Here is a 26,641-nt window from a genome sequence, read left to right as displayed (position 1 = left end):
CACTGTAGCAAAAGTAAGAGATCTCCAAAACTGTGTGATACCATGGGTAAAACAAGTAATATCCTTAAAAAGCATTACTACTAATACTGAAAAACTCAACTGCTGTGACTCAGCCAATATGCAGTTAAACAACGGACAGTGTCAGTGTGGCATCTGACATCAACCTTAGTACGACTCAGTCAGAGAAATCAAGTCAATCAGTCAGAAAAACATACCTCTCAATTTTCTGTACAAAATGAAAGTATTCTCTAAAACTGGGAAAGGCCCATATATGTTATTTATCCATGGCCCTGCCAATTGCTCTAACATTTTCTCCCTTTCCTGAAGGCAGATGCCCTCTCCCTGTTTACTAGCAAAAAACCAATTTCATAGCAAAGTTAGAAATAGTAGATTCCAGGCCTCTGTTTCAACTAATCTAAATCAATAAAGTTCCTTGGCTTACTTATACACTTGCTGGTAAACAAAACAAAACAAGGTTATGTAGCAGAACAACTGAAAAAACATCTAACCTCTTCACTATATAAAACCTGCAAAGCTTATAAAAAGAAAAAAAGAGAGAAAAATAATTAAGTATAATCTTCAGAGAAATATGTGAATAGCATAGTGATGATCACAGGAAAAATGTGCAATAATTCATTACAAAAATGCAAGAAAAAAAGGAGTATTGCTAAGGCACGCTGCTTATAGAACCAACATCACAGACAAAGTTTTCTCTAGAGGTGAATTTCCTTTTACAGTAGTGATACGCCACTAAAAGTCAGAAAATTAAGATTTCCTTACATTTTTTTTCATTGTTAGGAAAAAAAGTTGTTGCACTAAATTGTTAAAAAATAATGAAACTATTAGAAATATTGCAAGAGTTATTTTCTACCTGGAATGAACTGTTAAAACCAACGTCAGATGAAAAAAAATGTCACGTACTACAGTGCTTCAAGTTGGAAGTATTCCTTCAGCACATGAAACTCAATTTTGTGTATTATTTTATAACAGCAATAAATCCAGTAAAATTACTTCCTTTCTCCACCTCTCTCATCAATGCTTCCTTTTTCTGTATTTTCTCAATACCAATTTTCCTCAACATTAGCTCAAGAAGCCTGTTAGAATAAAACTAGCATATATAATTGCTATTACAAAGAATTTGACTGACAGTTGTTTCTTGAAAAAATGAAGAACTAAAGCAAGCAACACAGACCAAGGTAAACACTTTGCAATACCCAGATACTCTTTATCACCATCATTCCCTGAAGTCCAAACTGTAAAGCCTGTTAACTGTGATAAAATCAGAATATTCCTTCACACACAGCCTTTCATTCACAGAACAGGTGTTTTACCTCACAGATTTTGAAAGACTGCACATCTACTAACTCATTATTCTAAGCCAGGAGATGCCACAGCAAAGTATGAAAATTAAAACTCTGGTAAACCAATGAACTGAGTACTGGAATTCAGGTTTAAGATTTTCCAGTTATTACAAAAACAAAGATGTGATTTTCCATAGTACTTAATGGTTTAGAGTTTAGAAATACCCAACAGGGTATTTGATGTAATCAGGGTGGACTTGTCTTGCAACAGATGTAAGTTTCAGGATATAATATTTCAACTATGCTGTATTCACACGAATCCAAATGCTGTTCTGGTGTTGGCCTATCCTGTTCACATCAGAAAAATCTACCAAACACTGTTTCTAAATTATGGTCAGGGTTTTTTTCAGCTTATTAGCAACTTATGCCTGTTCCACATTTACATGAAAAATGTGGAGCCAGGTCTCTTTCATTATTTAAAAAAGTTCCTCCTCTCAAGAGCAAGTTGTCCACCAGAAGTTTTGTTTCTCAATAGCAAAGAAGCTAAGAATGTATCTATTTACCTTTTTTGCTGACTCTGAGAAAAGAACTCCATTGTTTCCAATAATTCCTACTGGGTAACCAAAAATTCTTGCAAATCCTAAAGGACAGAGATTAATTTGTAAATTTCCACATGTATTTATTTTTCCATACCATATAAAGGTAAGACATTCTCCTGGAAACAGAAACTGCATTTCTTCTGAAAATAATAATTAAAAATATCAGTGGTGGGCCAGAATAAATCCAACCATAAAACCAGTGGGAACATATACAGAATAATTATATTTCTACTCACCTGTAACTAAAGTATCCCCATACAAGGCTTTGAATTCATGAAATCTACTTCCATCTACAATTCTAGCGATGACCTTAAGAAGAAATGGAAAAATAACATTAAATTCCTAACCCTTCAAGGTTTTTAATTGTTTAGAAAGGACGGCCATGACAACATATAACCTAAAACCTTTCCATTTATGGAACACCAAGCAGCCCACCATATAAACAGTTTGGACGGCAGGCAAAGCCCATTTAGTTTTTTAAGTGTGATTCATTCACATGCTTGTACAAAATGGAATTTCAAGATTAAGAATATTCTAACCAAATAGCTAATTTACACAGGAACAATGTTTTCCTAATTAGTTGCATTTAAAAAAAAAAAAACCTCTGCTTACATTAAACATTAATCAATAGCCTCTCATTTGTAAAGAAGAACACATACACACTCATGAGTCACTTTCTTAGAGATATGATTATTTTTAGGCTTGCTTGAGCTTGTGATATACAAAAAAAATGAAGATCTGATTTGAGGTTTCTCCGTGATGCAAAGGAGCCATTTTTTATAAATACAGATCCACTGCTAGCAAGACATTTGCCAGAAGATACTTATTTCCACTTCAAAAGAACATAAATCCAAACTATTCAAACTTTTGAGAGTGAAGTATGAAATTCAATGAAACTTTAAATCTCTTTTCCCCCTTAATGCAAAACAAATCCTAGTAATTTCTGCCAAATATTTTAAGACAGGTACATATTAAGACTCTTCCTAAAATACATACTTGGCTAGTAGTAAAAAAGACTCTGAATGTGAGATTTGTGGAAAATATGAAAAAGCCTGTTGGCTTACATGAAGGTTCCAAGACAGATAATTACACTAAACCTGCAGTAGGGTACAATAGTCTTTGAACACAGTTGGGACAAGGCTCAATTATTTTGTGTACTTATACTTCATAAATACTTAAACAATCCTTCACAGGACTGACAGAAATAGCAAGCCATCATATCTATAGAATGCTTTGCCAATGAGGAGCTCCCATTTCTGTCAGCTTTTTCAGAATGTTACCAATCTCTCATCCTTGCTCATCGTTCTCTAAAGTATAACCAAAACCGATTATATTTTCAACAAGTCACTGCTATTGCAATGCATCTGCTGGAGAAAAATATAAAGATGTACCCAAATCAGGTATTATCAATTATGACAATATAAACAGTGATTTCCTGCAAGAAAATGCATGCATGTATGTATTGGCATATGGATCTTGCATTAATACTAATACCTCTTTGACATCAAAATTTCTTTTTAGCTGATCACCAACTATTCCATATATTTCATCAGCTGGAAATAAGGGCTCTTCTGACGGTTCTGTAGTTACCTATAGCAATTTAACAAACAATTTAAACAACAAAATTTACATTATGACTTAAAAATTCAAACAACAATTAAATTGCCAACTTCCTTGAGCACAGACTTCTCTTCACCAACAACATCAAAATGCCTGTACTGGCTTGTCACTTTGCATAAAGACCAAGTTTCCTAAACTGAAGGATGATAACAGTTTCTCACTTACTGTTACCTTTTTCCTATTCCTGCATTATCTCCACATGTGCTCCACTTCTCCCATGTTATAAAAAAAATTAAGCACGTCCTCCTATGTCCTTACTTTCCCCCTGCGCCCTCTAAGGCAGGCAGCATTCTGAAAAATGGGTGAAGATTTTGTCACACAACTGAATACAGTATCTTGCCTTCCCTGAACTTCCATTCACCCTCTCATATCTCCTACTAAAATAAAATACAGCAATTCCAGCCCCATATGCTATCCATCCCATTTACTACAAGGAATTCTTAAATCAATACAATTCATTATCAAGATTTAGATCTATCCCCTTGGTTTTCAACACCTTAATAATCCCAGAAAATATCAACGCAAAAAGATGCTTTAACAGATATCTAATTTTAAGCCCGTGGAAAATGATCATGTGGACTTATAATTAAGTATCTTGCAAGACTGGATTAATCTAAAAGTGCAATTCTATAACTCTGAAACACTCTTCTAGGTGCTTCATTCCTGCATTTAATCCCAGTAGTTTTAACAGGAATAATACAACAGGAATGTAATTGCAGAACTGAAGCATAAGAGAAATCTTTAAGGACAAGAACTGTATCTTCCATTTTCAGATGTGTAAAGTCATACACAAAGATGTGCTCTATAAACAAGTGTTATATCAATCAGGCAGAGAAAAGCATTCCTAATTTCAACACTGCAATTTTTTCAGACTCTATACTTACATCTACTTTCTTCTGGAGATTCAAACTTCTTACAATTTTCCTTGCCAGATGAAGTGCATGATTGTCATCCAAAGCATAATGATCTGTTACACCAGATTTTCTGTACATAAACAACAATTGCAAGATGAATACTTCAGGAAAAAAACACACATAAATCAGGCAATGAAAACTTGACATTTTAAAGCTTCTAAGACCCTGAAAATATAGATGCAACAATTCAGTTGTGTTTTATTATGAAGTTACTTTAAAATAAAACCCATGCCTGAACTTTTCTTCAAAATAGTACATTCAAGTTATCAGACATGAAATGAAATGCAGGAAATAAAAAATCTAAATGGTAATATAAAATATAACAAGCATTGTTCATATGCAGCAAGAATTAATTTCAATTATAAAGAAAAACATGTTTACCAAAATGGCATGAACTGCCCTTCGAAGTAATTCTTTATTTACTTCAAACTGAAGTAACAAGTAAGCATGTATTACACAGCAATAGATAACTTACTGTGCAGTAATACCTAATTTTGTTTAGTATTAATTGCAGAACTTGAAAGTGCATATATTTTTTGGGTTTGATAAGAAGGATTTTTACAAAAAGCACAAGCTATTTTGATCTTGCTTGCAGTGAATTCCACATGACAGTAAGAAAGATATCATCTGCAAAATTAATAATCTTTTTCAATACATATTATTCTGTTAACACTCATTGTTAAAGCCCTCCATATTATGAATGATGCTGAAGTACACTAGACATGTGAGTATTTTAAAGCAATAAATGAAGGAAATAATGCTGACTAGAGTAACACAATGTAACTGTGATATTCTAACTATAAAACAATCAGTCATCATCAGATAACACAGAAATAAGGTAAACACCTTTCAAAAGGTAAACACAGCTTACGAAAGATCTAAAACCAAAATAAGGGAAGAGCAGGGGAAGGGGAAGTCTACAATATGGAAGACATTAACTCTGGGAGAATATTTCTTTGAACCTGCAGTGAAGATCTGCCCCTCCAAGATCCTCTGCTGATACCTGTTCACCTGTTGCTGCTTTAACCTAACACAAGGAAAGGAAAATGAGCTTCACAGTTGACACTTTTCTTGCATTAATATTGATACCATCTTGGGTACAGTAATAACAGATCTTTGTAAAATGCTTCTTCATTGATCGTATTTCCCCGTTTACTCTCCCTCAGAAAATCAAAATATGACAACATTGAATATTGTAAAAATTACTTTTTTTTCTTTGACTTTGCATGCTTATTCTAGCGTTAATATGTAGTTTTTATTTACAAAGATACTCCCCACTCTTATACTTACTGCTGTGTTCATCATGTGTGTACATACAGTTACACATCCTTCATATTCATGAATATGATTTTTCACAAAAATTTTCTCAGCATTTATTATGAAATTTCAAATGGGATATTTCAAAGCCTTGTTTCAAGCAAACAATACACCAGAAACATAGGATTTTTCAATTTTGCTTTCTCTATATAAACACTCCTGTGAATTGTGGCTTACTAATTTAACTACTATTATTACTATTAAATACTAAAGTACTATTATTACTATTAAATACTAACATTAAATAATGTTAGTATTTAATAATTTAAATACTAACATTAGTAGTTTAAACAATCATTAGAAGTTTTTATTTTCTAAACCTTCCAGTAAATACACAATAATTTAGTAATAATAATTTTCCTTAGAAGAGCATATCAGTGGCATGTAACATCTTGGATCAAGTACAATACCTCCATAAAAGAACCTGGACTGCACAATCCAAAGCCTAGATCTGTGTAATCTTAGACCTGGAAGTGTAATTTAAAAGTGAATGGTCTCCTTCTTAGAGCAAAACAGTATAATTTACTACTGGGGTTAAAAAAAAACCCAGAAGACTTTTTGAGGCATTTCTACTCTACAGTAAGTGTTTTGAAAAGGATTCTTTGAAAGCTGGAGAAACCATTCATCACCCACAGAGAGTACAGAGGTGGAGTACAAGCAAGGGAAGGGAAAACTATCATCATTTCCAAAACAGATTTCAGTTTCCAAATTTCATATCTAAAAATGAAGCACACTAATTATATACATACATATATATTCTCACACACAGTTCCAAACTGTCAAGTTTGCAAATTTAAGTATAGCTATTTCTTCAACAGTGGATTCTTGCTTTGAAATTTGAATTACCCATAGAATATGAAGGTGTGGCATACTAAGTAATGGAATGTTTTTGTCAGAGACATAATTAACTTGAGTCTTCATTAAACAGTAAACAGAAAATACTTTTAAGAGAAGCAAGGAAGATTTCTTCACTGGAAGGGTTATGCAGCATTGGAACAGGCTATCCAGGGTAGTGGCTGAGTCACCATCCCTGGAGGTATTTAAATGCCTACAGATGTGGCATTTAAGGGTTTAATGTACAGTTTAGTGGTGCATTTGGCAGTGTGAGTTAATGGCCAGACTCAATGACCTTTAGGGTGTATTAGAAGATAAGTGATTCTACCATTTGATTATATGATTTCTTTCTATGATTCTATGAAATAATTACATACATCTGTCATTATGCAACCAGTTATAACAAACTATTGACTATTGCAGAACTTGGCACAAAGCTGAATAGTGCAATCATTTCCATTAGCACGGAAATCCAGAGAGTAATTTTAAAATATTTTACAAAAACAGCTTTTTTATTTTTCCACAGAGGTGAAGTTTTCCTTCTCCAAATCACAATATTAGAGCTGTGGACTCTGTCTGTGCCACCATGTGAGATTGCAAAGTTTAACTCCTCTGCTCAAAGCAGGGTCAACCAGAGAAGGTTACTAATGACCTTGTAATGATGATAAGTTTTGAAGAGCTCAAGAATGGAGACTCCATAAACCCTCTGGACAACTCGGTTTGGCATGACCATCCTTGCAGCAAATGTTTTCTTACAACTAAACAGAACTTCCTGTACTTCAGTTTGTGCCTGGCAGCCTCTTGACTTATCACATGGTACCAATGAGAAGCTTGGTTCTGCTCTCTTTACTCCCCCTTGCAAGGTATGGATAGATTTACCCTAAGATTCACCAGATTTAAAAGTCTCATCTCTCTCACACCCTCTTCATTTTACAGATGCTCCACTCCATCATCTTCATAGATTTTTGCTGGCTCACTCAGGCTCATTCTGGAGCGCCTAGAGCTGCACCCTGCAGCCCAAATGTGTCTTATTATGTCAGAGTAGGTGAGAACTAGTATTTGCTCCTTTCCAGATAGAGCAGTGGAGCAGAGCATTTACAAACTGTAGTTTTAAGTAACAGTTAAAGTTACTTAGAGTTAGTGGTTGAAGTTACCTTAAAGTTCTTTAAATTCTAACAGACTGCAAGTAAGAGTCTCAAAAATATATGTGGGCATTTTCTAAGAAACACCTGTTCAAGCTACTTCAGCTAGAAATTATTAAAAGCTACAACATAAACTTTAGCTGTGATATGCATTTTCCACAACAGATGAGGCCAATATGCAGGAAACTCCCCAGTACATAAATACACATGAATGTGAAAAACTTATATCCTTTTTTTAGTGCACTTTTTTTCACCTCTGAGCACAGAAAGTAGCAAATTTTACTTCAGGAAGGAAGAATCAGAAGTTTCTGGAACAAGAGCCTATAGGTCTACATGACAGCCTGAACTACCAAGCAGTACTGCCAAAGACGAGGATATAGATATTCCGCTTGAAAAAATGCAGAAGAATGGCCCTGAATATTACTGCTACTGTGACATTTGTCTCTTCTATTGAGATCTGTTTACAAAGCCATTAGTCCTCACCTTCCCAAAAAAGGAGGCTAAGAAAACTTCCATTTTAGATGGTAGACTATTCTTACAATTCATATTTTTTTTATCATACACATCTCAAGACTAACTATAAGTAACAATGGGGATATTTCTTTTTTCACTTCCTCAGGATGTTTTGTTTTAGGCAGGTAAGCAATAGAATCCAATCCAATTTTCTTCATATAAGAAAGACATTTTGGGGAACAGAGCTTACTCACTAACAGCTGCAAAATCTGCTACAGCAAGGAATGGGAGTTTCTATGGGAGTCTAAAGTAGTTTTGATGCTTAGAAGAAGGCAGTTAGAATATTTTCAGTAAGAATATGAAAAGCACTACAGAACAGAAAGACTGACAGGTGGAGATAATAAAGTTTGACATATACGCACAGAGATAAGGATCATTACATCTGCTGGTTGCTAAGAAACAAATTAAATTGGAGGATAGTTGTGAAATCTTCCTCTGAAAATGGGGAAAGATTTTAAAACTTTTTAACTTCACAACACCCTTGCAGTCACTGACTTGCCTAGTCAAGTCCTCCCCTTGAGGCCTGACTCAGGCCATCCTTTTCCAGATACCTATCCTGGCAAAAGTCTCATGAGCTACAACTCAGCGGCATACACGTATGATCTAAATTGCCCTGTGATGTTAAATGATTACCATTCCCAGAGAACAAGCATCTGGTTTTCTTTTTTTCATCTTCTAAGCCAGTTTTCTGGGTCATACTGAGAATTAGATGTCTTACTGAAAACGTTTTGAAAAGGTTTATACTTGAACAGCTCAGGTGTTCCTGCAACCAGGGCAGTTATTCTTAGTTACAGTAACAAACCTACTAACACTGAGATGTACAAAGTTCATGTCTTTCATCACACTGGTTTTCTTATCTCAAAGGAAATATGTACAAATCACATGTTACTCACTCAACTAATATTCTCAAATAGTATCTTCCTTCATGTTTATGCCACTTTTCAGCAAGAAACTCCAAATACCTAAATTACAGTGATATATTTATAGAGAATTACATAATTTTGAGGATGATTTGTCTATGTTTACCTATAAACAAGTAGAAAAGCACTAATACAAGATAAAAAGGAACAGAAACCTAGGTAGGACATTTGAAATAATTACTGTCAAAAGTCTAACAGCAAAATCCTAATGAGCAGTAAATAAATTACCATTGCATTGCACAGTTGCTATTCATTACTTCATCTGCTTTTCCTGATTACTTTGTTCTTCTTATCAACTTGGAAAGCCTCAACTAAAATAATAAATTACTTCAAACTAATGGGGAACAAAGTATCTTTGTACTTTCAGGTGCGTGTCCCATACCCCTGCTTTCCATATGCCAGTTAAATTCTGAATTTATTTAAAATGTGTAAATATAAGACTTTTTTTTTTCTTCCTTTTTTCTCTTTTTTTTTTTTTTTTTTTTAACTGCACAGTAATTTAAAAGCCATCTATACACTGAACTTTGGAAGAGGTATAAAATGTCAAATCTACTTTTATCAACAAGATGAAGCAATGGGGAAAAATCTACTCTAGAGGAAAAGAATGCAGTACAAAACTATGCTGTGGACATGAGAGCAAAGCTACACAGATAAATACTAAATCACATTAAAGGATGAGTCCTTCATACTCTTAATGAGAGTAATGCAATCATGCCTTAGGAACTAGTCAACAAATAAATCTATCAGTGTCTGTTTTCCCACAGTTTAATGGGATACACCACATTTTCCTAGTATTTTAAGTGTTGAAGGAAGTGACTTCTAAGAGACTTTGTCTCCTCTGTTACTAGAGGAATGAATGGAGCAGTATCTTCATTAACAATGCGGTTACAAAGCAATTTCTCCACTTCGGCATGCCTCTAGTTGGAAGGACTCTTGAAAGACATTAGATTTACATTTGGCTTTGTCGCAGGAAGCATACCTTAAAGTTCCCAAAAGACTCTAACCAAAACAGAGCCATCGTGCTACCTCAGACCAGTTTGTACAATAAACTTGAAACATATTTGAATATTTCAAAAAAGGAAATGTATCCAGCCATGTTTCATCAAGACTTGAATAGTTGTGATGAATGATGCTCCCTTAGTTCTAGCACTAACATTTCTTACTAAAAATACATTTTTTTCTCATAAAGCTTGTGTTAAGTAGAATAATCTTTGTCAGCAAAAATCTGACATTATAGTAATATTATTTGTATAGAACGGAGCCTAGAGTAGGAGATACAGTTATGTCTAAAATAGTAAGCCACAATTCAAGCATTCCTTGTGTTTTGCAGAGGGAGGGAGGCAGGAAGGCAGGCAGGAAGGCAGGCAGGAAGGCAGGCAGGAAGGCAGGCAGGAAGGCAGGCAGGAAGGCAGGCAGGAAGGCAGGCAGGAAGGCAGGCAGGAAGGCAGGCAGGAAGGCAGGCAGGAAGGCAGGCAGGAAGGCAGGCAGGAAGGAGAGAGAGAGAGAGAGAGGGAGAGAACTAGGACAAACTCCACTGTAAGCGTGCCTCCTTTGTCAGTAAACTGACATAAAATACAGCAGACCAGTCCTGCTTCACAAGTCCTTTTATCTTTGATCTTGACTTTGAGGTTCAATACACATGGTTTTGATTTTTTCAAATTCTGTGTCAAAGCTAGAGAGTAGATAATTGAATGTAGAAATAATTTTTACTATTTAAAATGTGCATAGCAATCTAAAAACAGTACTATAAAAACAACTGGACACAGTCTGATTTATATTTATACACCTCTAATGAGGAGAAGATATTTGATTTAGGATAGAAACATTCAGATATACTTAAAAATACAAACTAATCTACAGAGCATATAGAAATATCTCACCAATAAATGTCTCAATTGTTTAAGTGTACAATTATTGCAGCATGATTTGGGGGGAGGGGGAGGGGAGAGGCCATGTCACTAGAAACTTTCATATCCTTACCAGTGGTGGCCCTCCCAGGAATATTGTTCCCTGTTTGCCAACAATAATACTTTCATCAGCCATTGCAGGTACATATGCTCCTCCTGCTGTACAGGATCCCATGACTACTGCTATCTATCAGGAAAACAAAAAGCACAAGTTAATGAACTGTCCAACCCTTAAAAATAGCAAAAGCACAAGATATTGTGTATTTTAATACAGGTCATTGGACAGCACTGCAAGATTATTTTTGTCTAACAGAGCAAACTTTTTACGTTTTAGCATTTCTTTAAAAAACAAGGAATCTTCCATTTTCAACAGTCTTTTGAACCATGAGCTTCAGACTACCCTGCTGGAAAACTCATATATGAAGCACCATGAGCTAGGTATGTGATATGTTTGAAGAGACACACATTCTACCATGGAATTTGGTTTTACTCATGAACAGTAAAGGTTAAAACTTACAGGTTTCTCCTGGTATTTACACTTAAGTCAGGGCTTCAGTTACTGCTTATTGGCATAATTGCACCAATGTTAACATCCTCTGAAGGGAATTTCGCCCATCTCCGAGTATGCTGCTTCAGGTCTTCAATGGATCAACTAATTCATTTGCACTTTTGAGATGTGTTGAGCATCTCATTATAGGTTTCAACATGAATAATTTCTGCTTCATCCTTTTGCCTAATTTTGCCTAATGAACACCTACCTGGTGAACATTTTCTACCAGTAATACCTTGGTATTTTTTACAAAACTGACTTGACCCCAGATATGACAAATACTGTAACTGTAGACAATCATGGAAGTGAAATTTCTCAATTTCTCCTTTACAGGAGCATCCTCAAAGACCCTTTCAAGACACTTGTAGAGCAAAAGAAAAGGAATAAGCATATGAAAAAGGCAAACACTTTCTTTCACAACCACACATGGACACACACATCACCACTTAAAAAAACCCGGAAAACAACATTATTTTATGTTAAGTTTGTTTCAAGATATTTCTAAGGTGATATCAATTAGTGTTCTCTGTTACACAATAATTTACAAGAAAACAGTACATAGAAAAATAAAACTTCTAAATCACATGTAGCAGGACTACATGAACTATGTCAATCTGCTATCATCAAATCAAACAGCCTTTTCAGCAAACATTTTTCAGGACCTTAAACTATATTCAGAGTCACATGAATAATCTGCAGTACTTCTCTTGTGCATTTAATAAATAACTCTTGGCAAATTCAAAAATAACATAAGTCTCTAGAAACGGGAGAAACTTGGTGTAAATAAGTTTATTTCATTTTTCCCCTCTAGGATTTGTGTGTTTCTTCTATTCTTAATTTCACCATGCTCACACTGAGAAAATGTGCCCGCATTTAAACTTTAACTTGGTCGTTAATTTTTCCAACATAAAATCTGGATTATGTATCTACTGGAAAAAATAAAATCTACTTGTCAAATGCCCAAATAATGTCCTACCTCCTGACTTAATTTTCTAAATTGCTGCAAAGAAACCCTTGATATGTTCAATAAAAGTCAACAGTCCTGAATGCACATTCACTATTTCATATCCACTGATCCTTCCCACATTGTATCCATGCAGCATCTAAGTGTGAGGGAGCTCAGGAAGCAGCTAATGAGGAGGTAATCACAGCTTTCTGATTCACACCCATATAGACAACAATGTAATTTAAGCTGTAGTGGGTGAATAATAAATTAGCCACAGGTAAAAGTGGAGGGGGAAATCAAAAGCACTATCAGCAACTAGAAAATAAAAGAGGGGGGAAAAAAAAGCACTTTAAGGGCCAAATTGAGAAGAACTGATGAACAGAACTTCAAGCAGGCCACAGCATAGAACATCAGGTAGCAAAATAACACCAGACTCCCATCTCAGAAGAATTAACCAGAGTGGACATCAGAGAAAGCATAATTTCCTAATCCATTTTCTAAAGAAACATATTCTCAGACAGTGAGATGGTTCTAGCTACTATAATATGTTAGCACAGGATCAACAATAGATTTACAAATGTTAACAGTGCCTCTTTGAAATAAAACAAAGCAGATACATCTCCCAAACAAAATGCACTCTTATCACATACTTTAAATAAAGGAAGTGCTTCAGTAAAACATTTTTATCAGTTTTCCATAAATATTTGAAGAAAGATAAACATTCATCAGTGTCATACTTGGAAAATTTAACTTTCATCAGTGTCATAAGAAACAGAAATGTATTTTATTAAAAGACAAATCTTCCTTATATTTAGTTCTTATTGTATATGAATACAATTACTCCTAATACAACACCATATGGTTATTCAGAGAAGAACAAATTCAACTTTTTTATGCAACTTTACAAGTATGTAAAATACATTTCAAGATATGCTGGAAACAAGAGCATGACTGTAGGGTCAAGCATTTCTAGAAAGGTCCTGCCCAACATCAGTAATTTCAGCCTTGCAAGCTGGGTATACACATCTATCTTTGACACAATATCTAAAAATCATTATTCCCAAAGCAGATCATGACTGAAGTCTCTACAAAAAATAAGGATTTCCAAATTTTTCAGAAAAAGATAATTCAGCAAAACATCACTCCTTTGCCATTTGCTCTTCCACAAAAACACTAGGACCAATCCAGATCTACCAGGGAGTCTTATATGATTACAAACTGTATTTTTCTCCTAAGTATTTTTGTTTTAACTAAACACTGCTTTTCTCTGAAGACCTACCTAATCATTACAATTGGACCCTTTCTACTGTTGGAAAGAACTGCAGAAGGTAAAGTATGTCATACTTCTTAAAGAGATTTAGTTAATTGTTGGAATCTTCAGCCTTGGATTTTTATAGAGGCAATGGATTGCCAGATTCTTTGGAAGAGTAAAAGATGGTTGAAGATTTGAACTCTTACTTGCTTCCAAAATGTACCAAAAAGGTATCACAGTAACACAGGTAGTTTCCTTAAAAATCCTGTAGAGCCAGTATCTGTCATGTAAGGAGTCAGACTGAATACTGTATCCTTGACTGGTGCATCTGCTTCACCCTCGAAGTGTTGGCTTCTACTCCCTCCTTTCCCCAGAAAAAAAAACCCTGCCCAAGGCCCCAGTGAAGTCTCTTGTGTGAGTGGTTGGAATCATGTCCCCCTGAGCCTCAGGGCAGCAGAATCAGTAACAATGGTCTCTCAAGGGTTTTATTCTTTCTGAAAAAGAACACTGGGTAATGGTATTATGGTGGGATTTGTGTCATAGCACTACCATGGGCTCTGGTTGTGTGATAGCCCAGCCTCAGACAACATGGGGTGAAATAACTGCTGTGATATATAACTTGGGAGAACGTCAGGGCACATCACAGGCACCACAAATTAAACTATATACCAGCCCTTTGCTAGGATAATGACCAGCTTTTCCAGGGTTTCAAAGTGTGGTAGAGAACTTCTTTTTCTTGAAAATAAATATTGTCATCACAAGTTCCACAGTATGTATGACCTGTTTCTCACTCAGAATAGATTTTGCTATTCTCATTGTATAGAAAACAGAAGTTAAATAAATTTTTAATGTTCTGCATTCCTCAGCTCTTACTGTAATTAGCTGTAGATTAATCTGTCAGGATTGTACAGATCACAGGTCTAAAAGAGAACCTGGATTTATGATTATAACTTCTTCTTGCTCTGACTTGCAGATGCCCATAAAGAAGATGGATGCAGATGTAGGTTTCATACAACATCTTTATTTCTTCTATTAATTTACTATTTTGTTGGAAGGTTGTATATACTTTCCCCTGGTAAAACGAAAAAAGTCTGCAGTTAAAATGAATTTTGTTGTACCTCAGTGCTAAATAAGGAAGCTGTCTGCTCTCCCTTGTGATCAAAGAAAAAAAAGACTAGTTCTGAGAACTGGTGCTCAGAACTGGTAGCTCTAAGAAGTTCCATACAGTTTGCCTTTTTTGACTTGTTTTAAAGACTCTTGGTGCAGTCTGTCTCATTCATGCTAGAAAAGATGCAGTAAGATTGGGAAAAGAAGACCATCTAGGACCATCAAAGGTGTGGAACACTGCAGGAACAGCAGCAGCTAAGTTAGCTTGAATTTTTTGGTCTGCAAAAGGGAGTATAAGGCAGGTATAAGAGAGGGCTACAAAACCATACAAAGATGAGAGGTGACTGAGTAGACAACTCTGTAGGAATTACCAGTTGTTTGCTTTTCTGTAGTGTTCCTTTATTTGCAGTAGGTTACCTTCTAAGATCATGGATTTTTCCAGCCTCCCTGGCAGCTTCTTATAGGTCCCTGCTAACAATTCCTTTCAAGTCTTTATTCTGTTACCTGTCTTTCTCAGCTCCATTGGGACTGTACATCCTACCCTTCACTGTCACTGCAGGCATAGCTGCCCATCAGCAATCCTCAAATATTTTACATTCTTCATGAATTAATTCATAATTGTTCAGCGAAACATGTGGTTTTGCTTCCCCAGCACACCACATGCATCAAAAAACCAATCCCTATGTATTACTGAGTGAACTATGACACAAAACCACTTCTAAATGCAGGAACTGTGACTAACAGTAATTCTATGCATCATTAATGCATTAGAAAATAACCTTATTATTAGGGCCACTTCAGCATAAAGCACATCATGGTATAAAATGGATTTATAAATATACACATACCCCTGTTAGTGGAAAATATGTCTCATTTATCAGCCATCCTCAAGGGGGTCCTCACCTTTGCAGTGCTGATGCAGAACTGTTCCAAGAGATTTTCTAGTGCCTTCTCAAATGGCCCTACATACCATGTTCCCAAGTCCATTTCTCTCCTACTCCCAGACAGGAGCATGTAGGTCAAATCATTAACACTAAGAAAGTAGACAGTTTCTTCAAAACTATAATGAATTCTTGTGGACAGTTACTGTGTATCCAGTGCTTCCAAGCCCCAGACTGGGCCATCAGGTTAGCACAACACAATGCCATCAGAAACAAAACATGGGCACAAGCTTTGAAAAGAGGTAATGGCAGCAGGCATAAAAACTATTTAGTACATTTAATTCTTAGATAAAAGCAAATTACCTGTGGAATTCCTTGTGAGGACATGACTGCTTGATTATAGAAAATACGGCCAAAATGATCTCGATCTGGAAATACTTCAGCTTGCCGAGGTAAATTTGCTCCTCCTGAATCAACTAGAATGAATCAAATTATATTAGCATGTTTTGAACAGTGTTACATACTTGTTGTTGGTAAAGCATTGGTTACCTAAAATATACAGCAATTACTATCACTAATACGGTATATATTTCCATGCATGTACGTATAATAGCACATTCTTTTTGGAAAAATAAAGAAGAAAAACAGCAAACACCCCTCTCCAAAACATCCATCCCAATAATTATCATGGAAAATAAACTCAGATGTGCTTAAAGATGCAACCATACCTCCCTAAACAAACTTTTAATCTCATCTTGCTGCAAAATATTTAAACTAAGAATACTTTTAATGTACAATTTTAACTCAACTATTCTACTGCAATTCTGTCACAAGCTCCAGAAAAAGGCAGAGCTAATCACCACCAAGTTCAAAAGGTGCTGCCTCTGTTCTTTCATAGCTTGATTAAACTTCACAACAAAAACATTAAACTATCTTTAGGATGATTCATTTATTATGTGCCCTTGCCTCAAGATACACCCTCCTGCTCACAGGTCTTCAATGGCAGCTACCTCTCTGCTCCCAATTAATGAAAATACAACCTGTCATGAGAGGTATCCAAACAAGGACAGAAGACTATGAGAAAATGCGCAGGGAGATAAAGCATCTCTGAGAACTCTGGCTCTTGGTAATTAATTTTTATGTACAACCACCAGTCTGTATGCACACTCTCATCTTACATGACTGCAGCCAAAACAAAATGTCCACACCAGTGACTGACTCAGTGACAAATAGCACCAAGTGTCCACATAAGAATTAGCACCTAAGCAGCTGTTATCACTGCTGGAAAAGGCAGTTCAAACAACATGAGAATTACATGGTCAGCACAGTGCTGACTGACTACAAAGTGCTCCCTCTTACTGCACTGCTCAAATCAAGTGGAACAAGTCCAGGTACACAAACTGCAAGGGTAAAGTAACTCACCAGGTATGAATGACATTGTTCATTCAAGGACTATACCTCTCAAAGATGGAATAAAACTCCTAAACTTTTCATTCAAAGGCATAGCTGTGTCCCACAGGTCCTCATTCCATAAGATCTTAAAACAGTAGAATCACCCAAAGTTGCTCACTGATACCCACTAAAAAAGACTTCTCTGAACAGACAGAATTTGCTGATAACTCAGATGAAAAGAATTGTAACCCCTGTTTTGCAAACAGCAAAGCTAAGTTTCTTCTGTTTTTTTAACAACTAAGATAAAATTTAGTCCTCCCCTTCCCTCCAGGACTCTTTCTATGGCAATCCCCCAAAATGTACACCCACATTGTCCCTGTATCCACCTCACCAACAGTTTCAAATTCACACTTCTCCTAGTCCTTCTATTGGTCTTATTCACATGTTTGACTTATCAGCAGGGCAAGAAACTTCAAACACTTGGGCTGGCCAGGACCTGCATTTATGTTGACTATTTAACTAGTACAGGCACCCAGACTGGCAAACAGCTGATATTTAAGTTGCTAAACTAAGCTGAACAGACAAGGAATAATCTGCCCTATTTTTTTAAATGGAATAGAAGGTATTTCTTCTCTGATGCTGACATACACAAAAACCACAGGAATACACACTTCTTACAACTCTCTGTCAAAGCTGACTGAAACTGGCTAATAGGTTCGAAAGTCATTAGACTGGGAATTCAGGCTGAAAGGAAGACATTGACAGAAACCTCTTGTATTCGTATAAAACCAAGATAAGAAAATACTACCAGTAATACATTACAGGTATCTGTCACTCTGCTCATCTTTTATAATAAAAGCATATGTAAATAAAACTTACATGAAGGTTTGGCTAAATACTGATCTAATAGGCTAAAGTCAAAATGTACATAAAATAGAATTAAATTTCTGCTTCAAAAAATCCTAAAAATCCCAAATCCTAAAAATTTATTGATCCAAACTATTTTTGACAATTTTGTCACTCTTACTATTTTTATTTCCTCAGTATGCTTTATCATACAGACACATCCTCCACCAGAACGTACTTTTTTTTTTTTTTTAACTGTAATTTGAATTGACTGGATGATTCTACAGGAAATATTGCTTATCCATAACAGAAAGAAGTGATACAGTGTTAACAGTTGCATCTGTATTTTATGAACCCAACCCTACAGCAGGAGTGTACACACCCTCCAGTTAAGATGTGCCATCCCTCTGTACAGATAATACAGTACTGATGGAAGTATATTTGAATAGGTATGCCTTAAATACACTCCTGGTTAGCTCTGCAGAAAAATCAGCTGCCCTTAACACTGGACTGTGGCTATTTCTGCAATGGGACTTACCCAAATAAAGGCAAGGGAGATGATTTTGCATTGCAATTTCTTGAGCACGTAAATGTTTCTTAACAGTGATGGGATAATAAGTACCACCTTTGACAGTTGCATCATTAGCAACAATCAAGCATTCTGTCCTAAAAATAAAAAAGTTTATGAGAGAGAAAAGTGTTTCTAATGAGTAAATATGTACGTCGGTTAAGAACTGCAACATATCAAGGATTCTTGAAGCCCTGATGCTCTAAGAGAGCTCTTCTCACCTGCGTTCACTGAAGGGCACATTGTAGCAGCAGCCTCAGCACTATAATGTCCTGTTCCATTATTTTAGGGAGTAAAATAATCCTGCATAGCACCATAATTAACTTCAAGAACAGTCCTGGAGGTACTTTGAGTAAGCAAAAGTAACTTTTAGGCGAAAATATCACCCTATTTTTTAAAAATAGCTTTCCAGATGCACTAATCTCTTTCCTTCATTGGACATCTGAAACTCCATGTATGTTTTGTTTAGTTAGTGGGATACACTAACTAAAAATCCCCAACAAACAAAAAACAAAACAAAAAACTTCACTTCCTTTTAGCTATGACCAAACAAATTGAGATACTGACTTTGTTGATTTTTTGAGTGTCCGAAACAAAACACTAAAAATGCTAAGAGCCTAATACTGGAAACTGAATAAAATTATACATTCTTCCTTTTCATATCATAAGTAATGTAGATGACTGGAATCTCTCACCCAGATACTCGTCCAATGCCTGTGATAATACCTCCTGCAGGTACCTCTTCATTACCATACAACTGGTAACCAGCAAACTGGGAGAACTCCAAAAATGGAGATCTGAATAATGACAAATGAAACAAAACAGTAAAAAATTACTAGTTCTATCTGCCATTGAATCTCACTAAAAAGGTTAAATTTTAAAAGACTTTTTTTTTTTTTAAGGAGATCAGTATTTCAAAGAACGCTTCTGTAAAATTTCAATCATGTTATTTAGTGTTTATCATGTTAGTGTTTATGGAGGCTAAAGAGAAAAGAAGGCTGTTGCAATCTTTACCTGCAAGAGACAACCTGAAATGTTTAAGAAAAAAAAAAGAAGTACCTACCCAGGATCAATAAGCTTGTCAATTCTCTCTCTGGATAACAGCTTTCCTCTTGATGTATGAAGCTTACGAGCTTTTTCTCCACCTCCTGTGATACAACAGTAAATTGTCACATTGTCTATGGACGCAGATAAGATAAATCATCAGTTATATTAAAATTTTGAATGGGGATGCTGACAAGTCCCCAGTTTTTGAAGTATGAACCTTAATAATAAAGTTAATAAATAATAGTTTCCACTTCAAACAGATTTAAGGTATTGATAAACAGGCTTGTTTTTTAGAACCTATTTTATTTCCCACTTCATTTTTTACAGTTAAGTCTTAAGGTAAAGATTTTAATAAACATAGTTGTCTGAAACTTTCCCCCACTGCTTGGCAATAAACATAAGGGCAGAAAACACAAATATGTAGAAACCACATCAGTAGAGCTACAGGAAATACTAATCCCTAGAACTCATTCATAATAGCTACGCTGAATGTGATCTTGAGTGACCCAGCACCATCTGGATTAATTTCCTTAGACCATGCCAAAACTGTAAGCGGAATTCAGACATACAGCATTTAATACCAAGTTTATATTTGTTTCATTTCAACCCTTCACTAGAGGTTATCCTAAATCTTTTGCTCTCCAGAGCTTTGTGTCATTCAATACTTCAATATTTGTTGACACACCTCAGCCTCTTTATAATAACACCTTATACAAACATTGTCTCTCCGTGTATACAGATCACTGATCCGCCTCATCACTCTAAAACTGTCTCCCTGTCCAAAATAAAGTAAGTGTGTTTTGCTAACATTTGTCCTGAGACTCCAGGATTTCTCTGTCAGCTAGGTATCACTGAAACAGAGCTTCTCAGCCTCCCTTGAAGTCCTTTCTTCTACCTCCTTCAGTGATCACTACACACATAATTTCCTACCTGTCAGGCATGCCAGAAAACCCACAATTTATTTTCAGTTTAGCCAGTTCATTAGGCCTATATATCCAGCTTAAGCCTAAATCTTGTAAATTCTTTCTGTACAAGTTTATTAAAAAACAGCCTCTCATATTCACCCTCAGAGATACTACTCTCATCCATGTTCTCAACATCTCACATCATGACTACACTATCTCTGACCTCTGAAGTCTTTCATTTACACTGTGTGATGCTGCAAAAATAATTTCCATCCTGAGACTTTTGTCATCTCTGTGCATCACAAATGCTTGTGATCCACAAATCCCAGGCCCTGTAGCCATCCTATTGAACATTCCTCTTCCAACATCAAGACACTCTACCCTGCACTAACCTCCATTCTGAGAAGCAGTGTCCTTAACAATGAAACAAACTCAGAAGCATTTAATTTGAAATCTCTTCTTAATTTCTCCTTTACAACAATGCCTACACCACTGTGACTGCTGATGTCCTATGATCAGTCATGGAGATTAAAGGTATCTCACCTACTTCTTGTGCTTCCTGTCAGAAAACCACCTGTTTTAAAGGGGGACCACTTCCTGTTGAACAGCTGGGGATTACTCAGTAGAGTGGGACACGGGTTCAGAAAAACCCTACACACTGAATAACAGTTAACAAATGAAGCATTCATTGTGAAGACCCCAAACAAGAACTTGTCATCTGACAGACAGCTTTTACAGTGAAATATAAAGATGTTGCACATATCCTTCAGAAGTATTCAACACAGATACCCGATTTTTCTTAGATACTTAAATGATACGTAAAGCAATTTCAATCAATGTCACTCAAAACTGTGTATTAACATCCTGGTAGAGGTTGCTCAGATGAAGGAAAGATGAACATTATGGTCTTGTCCTGTCATTGTGTAATAACAGGCAAGAACAGGCAAATGAGCAGCAAGGAAGAAGGCCATAATCATTAGTTCATCAGACACACATGATTAGTTCATTAATTGCTGAACAGTCTCTACACCCATAAAAGACAGAGGCAACCCATGGGTTTTAACATCTCCTCAGGAAACTCTGACCCCGTTTCACAGCAAGAAAGAAAAAGCACTGAGCACAAAATCTTAACTGCGCTCCATTCCAAAGTTGAAAAGGAAATGCATTATATAAGAAACAGTGTATAAAATGACAAAACCAGTATCATGATAGTCACAAAAAGGGCACAATTAAAGCTACATGCTCAGCCTCTAGCAGCATAATTAAGCATTTATATAAATGTTTTCGTTTCATTTTATTGTTTTATTTTATTTTATTGTTTCCATTAATTATAGTAAACTGCAATATCATTCAGATAGCCTTACAAGTCAAAAAGAAGAAACACAGATTTCAGCCTATTAAACTACTACAGACCTGCTTTCTCCTTGCCAGCTCAACTACAACTAGGAATTTGGAAAAGATCAACCAATAAAAGGACAACAAAGGAGAATCCCCATCCTTTATTGGATGCTTGGGGAAATATAGTGATAGAGGATGAGAAAAAGGCAGAGGTACTTAATACCTGTTTTGATTCAGTCTTAACCCAGCCCACTAAGTTGGAAGATAGGGACAGGGAGCAAACTGAAGCTCCCTTAATCCAAGGGGAACTGGTTAGTGACCTGCTACACTACTTACACACACACAAGTTTATGGGGGCAGATGTGATCCACCCAAGGGTAGTGAGTGAACTGGTGAAAGAGCTCACAGAGGCACTTTCCAATATTTACCAGCAGACATGACTAAAGAGGGAGGTCCCAGGTGACTCAAAGTTAGTTAGTGTGACACCCATCTACAAGAAGGGCTGGAGACACAACCCAGGGAACTACAGTCCTGTCACTCTGACAGTGGTGTCAGGGGAGGAAATGGAGCAGATCATGTTGAGTGCAATTATGCAGCCCACACAGGACAACCAGGGGAATCAGGCCCAGCCAGCAAAGGTTTAGGGAAAGCAGGTGCTGCTTGACCAACCTGATCTCCTTCTATAACATGATGACCCACTTAGTGGATGAGAGAAAGACTGTGGATGTTGTCTCTGTGAACTTTGGCAAAGCCTTTGATACCATTTTCCACAGCTTTCTCCTGGAGAAAGTGGCTGTTGATGGCTTGGATTGGTGCACTCTTGGCTGGGTAAAAGGCTCTGTGTGGACAGCTGGGCCAGAGAGTGGAGGTGGCTAGAGTTACATTCAGCTCATGGGTGGTAACTAGTGGGGCTCCCCAGGGCTTGGTTTGGGGTCCAGTCCTGTTTAGTAAGTTTAACAACAATCTGTACAGAGGATTGAGTGCACCCTCAGTAAGTTCCCAGACAACAGCAGGCTGGATGGGAGTGTTGACCTGATGCAGGGCAGGAAGGCTCTGCAGATGGATCTGGACAGGCTGGATCAATGGGCAAGGCCAACTCTTTGAGGTTCAACAAGGCCAAGTGCCAGGTTATTATACTGCAATCTAGACTATCATACTTACCTAACCTGATTTTTTCTGCTTGTTCTTGTAGCTCAGTTACCAGTGCTTTCATTCGTTCATAGTTCTCCTAAGTGGGGAACAAAACAGAATTTAAAATTCAACCAAGGGTGACTATATTAAAATGTTTAATAAATAAATATAAAAAGTACAAGACTAATTTATCTTCCAAATCTAATTTTACCTCAATAAATATTGTCTCTGTATTGTCTTTACAGTAACATTTCTACCTATGTACTGGCTTCTCTCAAGCATCCCAAACCATTTAATTGAAATGCTTTACAAAAAATCTAATTGTGTTAGGATAGTAAAAGACTAGTTCTGAATTTAATAAACTAAAATAGAACTAGTTACTACAGAGTTTAAATGCTATTTCTTAGATTTTGTTTACTTTGGCATAGGTTTGTTTGCATTTTAAATCTAATTTTGTAAAAACTGCAGATTTGAATTAAGTGCTCTTATGACTTGTACCAAAGGATGAAAGACCTAGTCCAAACAGATTTTAGTAAACACTTTTTTAGATTCTTGTTGTTTAGGTGGAACAAGAAGATAAAACAAAAGTTGGTTTTGTTTTGTTTTGTCTTTGGTTGTGTTTATTTTTTCGGTTTTTTTAAACTGGTGTAATTGCTATTATATTTCTAGAAAAACAAAGATTCATAATCTGAATATGAGTGAATCAGTACTGAGCTCATAATTTCCATCCAAATTATCCAAAACATGGTGCGCACATTACAGCAGGTTGAGGTCTTTTTACAGTTTCTTAGGAATTTAAAGGTAATAGTCAAGCTTAATTTGTTGGGTTTCTTTCTGCAGACATATTAAGAATGTTACTACCTTTTTGAAAAGTGCAACTGCAATAAAAGAACATGCTGCACAAAAAGATCTTATTGCCTTATCCAATTCTCATTTATATGATGTTTGAGCCTACTTTGACAGAAAAAAAAAACAGCTGGTAATTCTATGTTCATATATACTTGAACACTCAGACTTAAGGTTTCCCTTAAGAAGAAGCTGCAAATGTTGCAATTCAGTTTGTTCACTTAGGCACTGAAAGGCAAAGAAACAAAGCAGAAATAAAAAAAAAAAAAAAAAAACATGTAGAGTTTCAACTCACATTTGAAGTGCTTTGGCTGTAGAGTGACTTTCAAAACAACATATTTTTCTGCCTTTGTAATTGCCACAAATAGATTAAACATACTCTCTTGAAAGGTAAAAATGTATCTTGTAATTCCATACTTTTAAAAGTCTGCAGTTGAAACAACACCCAATATTACTTTGCATCAGCGTTCAGCTTGTCCGGCTGGGTCATTTTGCACCTTTACACATCAAAAATTTTTCCTGTTTCTCCTTGTTCAGTCGGTCTTTTTTCTCTAAACACATTCACCTTTTGCACACAATACTGTGCTTAGAAACTCACCTTTAACATAGGAAAAAACCAAAAAAGCAGCTAAAATGGCAGACGATATTAACAAAAGAACAGTAATCACAGTCATAGACTTTTTTTCATTAGATTTTGACTCACTGTAGCTAGTTTAGCTACTCCACATAAAAACTGTGAAAGGACTTTTTAGATAAACTATAAAAAATACTGCACAAAAACATCTGAGTTGCTTAAATTCACTTAACTTCTATCATGATCTTTCATGCCTTAAACCAGAATAGAACACTGTTATACTTTACCAAAGAGAAGTAAGGATGTTTTAAAATAATTCTGAATATACATAGAAAAGACTACTCTCATAAATAAATGTGCTAGTTCTACCATGTATTTGTGGACTCTTCATTATTGTCATTAAAAATGAAAAAAGGTCAGTGAATTGGCATCAAGTTCTCTCTGGAAACTGGCCCTTGCACCAGCAAGTTGTGTAAAATTCTGCTGTTAATATGAGGATTTCTAGAAATTTCAATGCAAAATTAAGAGGTACACGAATTACTGCTACATCACCAAAGTGTATGGAAGAGCTAGCGCCTGGAATCTTCAAAGAGACTTTGTTTCATTTTCCAGAATTTAGATTCACTCACCTTTAAATTACATTATTGCCCATCTGGCTAAAGAGACAGTTTGCATTGTCAAGGTCAGCCTGTCTAGTTGAATTCACAGCCAGAAAGGTAAACAGTGGCCAAACAAGGCAAGACTCTCGTCACCTATCATAATGTCTTCTTGTGTTTGCACTGTTATTTCTTGTAATGCTTTTTTTTTTCAGATGGTGAAGTGCCTCATAGCAGGGACCTCAGCTCTTTGTGTTTGTAAAGCAGTGCTTGCACTTAGTGTTCCATAAATTATTTCTACCAAGTACTAACACTATTAGCTATTTTACCAAGCCTTGCTTTTCTTTTGAGGTTGAAAGGTACCCAGACATAAGGGTGAATCTGGGGGCAGCTCTATCATTTTTTGGTACACAAAATATGAATGTGTACACATATATACACACACTTCACATACACAAGCTTTGTATGTATATATATATGTACATATATATATATGTATGCATACAGACAAATTCAGAGATTACACAGAAGCTTCAGTTGCCTAATTTCTGTCCCAAATTTAGTTTCTGCAAAACAAAGCATAGAGCCAAACACAGAACCAATGGACCTATCTCAGTAAGAATACATGCTGTTGCTTCACATAGTTTGCTATTTTACATGAACAAACATGAAAACAAACATATGCTCTCCTATCAGCCTTGATCCATACCTAAAGCCATGTTTTTCTCAGCCTAACTGTAAACAAGAGTTTTTAATATGATGATGTTAATAATGCCCCATTAAAATAAATTCATTTATACCAAATAGAAGTACTACTCTCTCTTCGTAAAGACAACTGGAATTACAGCTAGTTCTCCTAGAGGATATTTTTGGAGGCAAGCCCATAACTCTGTACAGCTATTCCATCTGTTTTAAACTCGGGAATCAATCTGCAAACAAAAGGAAGCATCCAACTTCGGAATCATCAGGCTCCATTTTCCACTGTCTACAAACCTCGCCTCCACCTCACCAGCATAGTGTCGATCAGCCTGAAACGTAGCAAGAGCTTGCATCCTGATTTAAAAATGCAAAATATCCATGAAGAGCCAGACAACTGCACCAACCCACGGGTTTTTTTCACATGATATCTGTAGGCTCAGCCCACAGAAATGGACAGGCCTGGGCGCTCGGGGAGCGGAGCCGGGGCGCGGCGCTGCCCCCACCGCCCCGCAGGGCGGGACCGGGACCGGGACCGGGACCGTGCGCGGGAATGTGCTCGCTACATCCCGCATGCCCCGGCCGCACCGGCTCCTCCATAGTGCTACGACGGCTCGCCCCGCCCCGCGGCCCGTCCGCGCCCAGCCGCCCCCGCCGCCCTACCTGGTAGAGCGCGGAGCTCGCGTCGGGGCGCGACCCCACGGGCGCCACCGCCTCGATGCGGTACCCGCGGGCAAGCAGCAGGCGCAGCAGCCCCAGGCAGCGGCCCGGGAGCCGCGGGGCACCCAGAAGCATGGCCGGGCCGGGCCAAGCCGGGCCGGGCCGAGCAAGCCGAGCCGAGCAAGCCGAGCCGAGGCGGCTGACCCAGGCCGCCGCCGCCGCCACTCCCCCCAGCGCAG

At 36.8% G+C, this 26,641-nt stretch overlaps 1 protein-coding gene across 3 annotated transcripts in view; it reads right to left on the bottom strand.

The window, feature by feature from the left end:
- MCCC2 (methylcrotonyl-CoA carboxylase subunit 2) overlaps positions 1-26,570 on the bottom strand; it is a 37,307-nt gene extending 10,737 nt beyond the window's left edge. For 2 of the 3 annotated variants that reach the window (XR_008441116.1, XM_054002461.1), the window contains exons 1-12: positions 26,406-26,570; positions 23,061-23,127; positions 19,673-19,757; positions 19,305-19,406; positions 18,580-18,707; positions 16,167-16,279; positions 11,141-11,254; positions 5,397-5,461; positions 4,405-4,504; positions 3,395-3,490; positions 2,137-2,209; positions 1,865-1,941 (exon numbers count right to left, since the gene is read on the bottom strand). Coding sequence is in view for 2 of the 3 variants with exons in the window: in XM_054002461.1 (XP_053858436.1) it covers positions 1,865-1,941; positions 2,137-2,209; positions 3,395-3,490; positions 4,405-4,504; positions 5,397-5,461; positions 11,141-11,254; positions 16,167-16,279; positions 18,580-18,707; positions 19,305-19,406; positions 19,673-19,757; positions 23,061-23,127; positions 26,406-26,537 (1,152 nt within the window). In the remaining variant the exon portion in view is untranslated. The remainder of the gene's footprint in view (positions 1-1,864; positions 1,942-2,136; positions 2,210-3,394; positions 3,491-4,404; positions 4,505-5,396; positions 5,462-11,140; positions 11,255-16,166; positions 16,280-18,579; positions 18,708-19,304; positions 19,407-19,672; positions 19,758-23,060; positions 23,128-26,405) is intronic. The other variant, XM_054002462.1, reaches the window with a different exon arrangement.
- Positions 26,571-26,641: the final 71 nt, after the last annotated feature.

Source organism: Vidua macroura, chromosome Z (genome assembly GCF_024509145.1).
Source record: "Vidua macroura isolate BioBank_ID:100142 chromosome Z, ASM2450914v1, whole genome shotgun sequence".
In the NCBI taxonomy this organism is placed as follows: Eukaryota; Metazoa; Chordata; class Aves; order Passeriformes; family Viduidae; genus Vidua; species Vidua macroura.
The sequence above is the reverse complement of the archived record's forward strand: the minus strand, read 5'-3'. Positions and strand labels throughout refer to the sequence as shown.